Source organism: Propithecus coquereli, unplaced genomic scaffold (genome assembly GCF_000956105.1).
Source record: "Propithecus coquereli isolate 6110/MARCELLA unplaced genomic scaffold, Pcoq_1.0 Scaffold501, whole genome shotgun sequence".
NCBI lineage: Eukaryota > Metazoa > Chordata > Mammalia > Primates > Indriidae > Propithecus > Propithecus coquereli.
The window spans coordinates 192610-197856 of record NW_012150853.1 but is presented as its reverse complement, the minus strand read 5'-3'; the positions used below and the strand labels follow the sequence as shown (position 1 = coordinate 197856).

General features: G+C 47.4%; 1 protein-coding gene across 1 annotated transcript in view; it reads left to right on the top strand.

Moving 5' to 3' along the window:
- The first annotated feature begins 1360 nt into the window (after positions 1-1360).
- NPLOC4 (nuclear protein localization 4 homolog (S. cerevisiae)) overlaps positions 1361-5247 on the top strand; it is a 42965-nt gene continuing 39078 nt past the window's right edge. The window contains exons 1-3 of the mRNA XM_012656457.1: positions 1361-1409; positions 2478-2572; positions 4393-4516. Of these exons, the coding sequence (XP_012511911.1) occupies positions 2526-2572; positions 4393-4516 (171 nt within the window). The 5' untranslated portion in view covers positions 1361-1409; positions 2478-2525. The remainder of the gene's footprint in view (positions 1410-2477; positions 2573-4392; positions 4517-5247) is intronic.

The window sequence follows — 5247 nt, the reverse complement described above, 5'->3', positions numbered from 1 at the left end:
ACTCACATGCGTTTAAGAATTCTGACCCCATTTAGAAAGGGATCCGATTGAGCCCCAGAGGGACTGCAGCTTGGTTTTCGGACCAACCCCTCCACTGTCCTCGTGAACTAAGCGTATTCCTCTTTATATTGTGCATGTTGAACTCCCAAGGTTTCTGTGGCTGAAAATGTCTGAAATCCATGGAGACAAATATCCTTTATGTTTTTTCCCAAAATGCACAAGAAGGGCCAGGTGTGGTAACTCATGATCCCAGAACTTTGGGAGGCTGAGTTGGGAGGATTGCTTGAGGCCAGGGTTGAGACCAGCCTGAGCAACATGGAGGGACCCTGTCTCTGCAAAAAATAGAAACATTATCTGGATGTGGTGGTGTACACCTGTCGTCCCAGCTACTCGGGAGGCTGAGACAGGAGGATCACTTGAGCCCAGGAGTTTGAGGTTGCTGTGAGCTGTGATGACACCACTGCACTCCAGCCCAGGTGACAGAGTGAGACTCTGTCTCAAAAAACAAAAACAAAAATAATGGATATGAAGTAGGTGTTTTCTAAACTTGGGTAATTTTTGCACTACTCTCAGGGCTTTTGCCATGTCTACATGCTAGCTTTCTCATTATTTACGTAAAACTTTTATTTAAATTGACTCTAAGTTTATTCACTTTTTAAAGTGTCATTTTAATATGCATGACATTGCAGATTTGATGTGCTGGTCAGTTTTTTTCTAATACACATCAAAATACTAAACTGGGCATGGTGGCGCACACTTGTTGTCCCAGCTACTTGGGAAACTGAGGCAGGAGGATCATTTGTGCCTAGAAGTTAGGGCTGTGGTGAGCCATGATCGTGTCTGTGAACAACCAATCTGGGTGACTTAGTGAGATCCCTATTTCTTTTAAAAAAAGAAAAGTTCATCCATATAACCATCTAAAATAATTCCACATGGGTAGGGAAACACTTTATTAAAGTATGATGTATGTTTTTGTTTTCCTTTTGAGATAGAGTCTTGCTCTGTCACCTGGGTAGAGTACAGTGGTGTCATTGTAGCTCACTGCCACCTCAAGCTCCTGGGCTCAAGCAATCTCCTGCCACAGCCTCTTGAGTAGCTGGGACTACAGGTGCCACCACACCTGGCTAAATTTTCTATTTATAGTGGAGACGGGATCTTGCTTTTGCTCAGGCTGGTCTCGAGCTCCTGACTTCAGGAGATCCTCGTGCCTAGGCCTCCCAGAGTGCTGGGATTGCAGGCGTGAGCCTTCATGCCCGGCCAGTATTATGTATGTTTTAAATATCAAAAATGTTGGGAGGCAGCAGCAGAGAAACAGACCTACTTAGCACTGTGTGTTTCTTTTGCCCTGTGCTCTTCTCAGATGCCGCCATGGCCCTTTGGGGAAATGTGTGCATTGTGTCCCACTAGAGGTGAGTGTCTTTGTGGAGTAAGTCCTGGGGCCAGTGTGGTGGGGGCCGATGAGGTGGGCTGCTGACAGCAGAGCTGCTATGTACTTTCTCTGCACTTGGTTGTGGTGGTCAGAAGAACTCATCTATTTCACCAGGTACAGTGGCTCACGCCTGTAATCCCAGCACTCTGGGAGGCTGAGGCGGGAGGATCACTTGAGCCCAGAAGTTGGAGATTAGCCTGGACAACAGTGAGACCCCATCTCTACCAAAAATGCAAAAATTAGCCAGGCATGGTGGCGTGCTTCTGTAGTCCCAGATACTTGGGAGGTTAAGACAGGAGGATCACTTGAGCCCAGAAGTTTGAGGTTACAATGACCTGTGATGACATGGCTGCACTCCAGCCTGGACAACAGAGTGGTCTCAAAAAAAAGAGAAAAAAACCGAACTCATATATTTATTGCCCTGGGCCTCATGTTCCACTGGTGCCATTTGTGCCAGGAGGACCAGCCTGTATTTATGGCAGTGACCTTCCGGTGGATTATGAATGGCTAAAGCACTTGTGTGGCTGTGACAAAGGGGCAGCATTTACAGTGGCTCCCTGGACAATCCTTTTAACATGTGACATAAAGCTGGGCTTGTTGCTTTTCACGCTCGTCCCTGTTGTGATTTACTTTGCCTTGAGTCTCAGGTCTCCATGCTGATTTGTCCTGGTGAGACCGAGAGCTGCCACCACAGTGCTGACTGGCTAGTGCTGGACTGATGGCAGCAGAGCCAACTTGGTTTTCTTCAGGAGGCTCCTACTGCTTCGTCTCGTGGCATTTCTTTTTGCAGAATTTTCCTGAAACATATTTGAGTCAGAGTGTTTTATATTTAGTGGAGATTTGTGTCTTGGAACGATATCTGGTACACAGACAGATGTTTGGTTCTGGCCTGGAGTGATCAGTGGGGCCCCAGCACCCGTTTTTCCCCGTGGGCCCTGAGTCGTTGAGGCCGAGCTGTCTGGTCTCTCCCTGTGCACAGTGGGACCTCCATGCCGCACGCACCGCGGCAGGTGTGTGACTGTATCCACTGACTGTGTGTGTTTTGCAGCCATTCGATGAAGACTACCTGAACCATCTCGAGCCTCCGGTGAAGCACATGTCCTTCCACGCCTACATCCGGAAGCTGACCGGAGGGGCTGACAAGTAAGCAGCTTGCTATAGCCTGGACGTGCACAAATTGCTTTCTGTGCGTCTGGCGGTTGTTGCTTATTGCAGTGCACACGTGAATGAGAGAAGCGAAGATCAGAGTGGGGGCACAGCACTGAGTGCGTGAATCTGCCCTGATTCAGGAGACAGACAGCTAGTGGACAGTGACGGGCGCCCTGCTGCACGTCCACAGTGCTCAGAGTGCCGACCTGCTGACCTTCCCCACACTGGCCCCCTGGCCGAATCAGTGGATGTGACGGTGGCCCGTTGTGTGATAGAGTCTGAGTGAATCCTCTGCTCTGTGAGAAACGGATCATCTCAGCCCATCTATCGCAGCCCCGTCAGCCTTTCCCTGGAGCCCTAATTTCAGCCATGGCAGGGGCTCCAGCAGTGGCACAGTCCCGGCTTGGGCTCGTGGTGCTGCCACGGTTGTAGCCCACAGGCTCAGCCATGTGGGCTCTGCGCGCAGCTTCGCTTCGCTCCCTCACGTAGGCAGCGGCAGGGGCCAGGAAGGGTGAACTGAGAGCATTTCGATTCCGTTTACACTGTATCCAGCACTGGTCTGGACTCCCTCCTCCTGTTGGCTCTCTGTCCACCTTTCGAGAAAGCAACAGACTCCAGCCATTGTTTTATAAATCCTGTGCAAAAGGAGGAGATGGTGGCAGAACACAAGTCAGCAACATTTTATGAAAAATGTCAGATCCGCCTGGTTATAGCTTTTCTCTGACAATCCGCTGACATCCTAAAATGTCTTTTTAAAAATGTTAGACCAGGAGAAAGAAGCCACTAGAAATCTACTCTTGCCTGTCAGGCGGGAAAGCTATGGAACTTTCTGGGCTAAGGAGCGAGTGGAGATTTATTGTGGTGAAAGAGATTTGGTCGGCCCTTTGTTGTCCAGGTTAGGGAACATAGTCTCCCGCGAGCTTGTTTGTAGATGCCATTAACACACAGACTTGGTGACAGCTGCTGCTCCCTCGATACCGTGACACCAAAGATGGCTCACCACAGACAATGCTGCGCATGCCGGGCGGTGCATACGTTAATTAGCTCAGTTCAGCCATTCCACAGTGTGTGCCTGTGTCAGAACATCAGGTTGCACACCATAAATACATAAAATTTTTATTTGAAAAAGAAAACATCACATTGTACACCTTAAATATATACAGTTTTTTTATTAATATTTGTGAATTATACTTCAATAAAGCTAGAAAAAAGAAAAGAGATTGGAATTATTGGACTGTTTTGTGAATGAGGAAGCTGAAGTCACATGTGAAGATTCACCCCATGTTCAGAGTGAGGTCCAAGACACTCTCATTGACTATCTTCTACCAATATTTTTTTTTAAAGCTCAACTCAAGTCACTGAGAACATTTTTTTTTTACAAAGGTAAAGAACTTTTTATAAAAAAGTTCTGGGCTAATAATCTAGAAGTTGCTGATAAATTAATGAAACTTGTAAGAGCCTCATTCCTCTTAGTGGACAGGTTAGATCAGTAGGTACTCTACAGTGTCCTTGAAACCTGATGGATGTTAGTGATAGGTGGTGAAAATACAAACTGTATTTTTGTAGGAAAGTAGTTGTGTGTTTCTGTAGTCTGTATGTACGGGACAGAAGGCAGAATTTCGAAGGTGCTAGAACTGTGGGTAGAACTTATATTAGAATACTTTCTGGCACATTTTCTTGCCATTGCCTGCCGCACGCTGAGCTCCCTAGAGTGATGCTCAGGAGGTGTGAGATATTTAACATGTTATTTCCAGCCTGTTGCTAAACTTTTCACCATTGTGATTTTTAATTAAGCTGCCTCTCTTCTTATTCAGGGGAAAATTTGTTGCCTTGGAGAACATCAGTTGCAAGATTAAATCAGGGTGCGAGGGACACCTTCCGTGGCCTAATGGCATCTGTACTAAGTGCCAGCCAAGTGCCATCACGCTGAACAGACAGGTGAGATGTTCCCTGTGTCCTGCTAGGTTTGTTTTCATGGCTGAGAAATGGAAATTTCCAAAAGAGCCCCTCCTGGGAGAGAAACTGTGACTTGCAGAATGTGCTATGCATGGAAGATTCTCAGGAAGTTTTTGATTGATCAGTTGACCCTTTTGTGGAGGTCATACACTGAAGACAAAGTTTTCAGATTTCTAGCTCCAGGCGTAGAGTGGAGCCTTCAGTTCTCTGTTCTGCTAGCTCCTCTGGAGAATGTTCTTGGTGAATATTTAAAATGAGCGGTGGTTGTGGCCTTGCCTTTAAGAATCTGTGTCTGGAGGTTGGTGACAGAGCCTTCCTGGGACCAGCCCTGGCGCCTGCCCGGGCCAGTTAGGAAAGAGCTGGCTCTGGGAGGATAAGACGCCCAGCCTTTGCTGCTCCTGTTGCTGAGCCCAGCGCGCGCCGCGCCGCTGCCTGCCCAGGCAGCTCCTCAGAGCGCTCTGTGTCCTCTGTGACTGCTGTGGGAACCAGCCTTCCTCCCTCCCTCCATGCCTTTGTTCTTCCTGAAAACTACTTTAGTTTTTGATCTAGAAATCGTGAAAACCTGCATTTTAGGTGAAATCACAGTGAGATTAATTTCAATTTCTTGATTGTTGAAACCCATCTCTACTCTCCCCAATCCCACTGGACTCTGAAGTGGTCTGAAGGTTAAAAGCATGTTTTTAAAACTTCAGTTTTGTTTTTTGTTGGCTCCT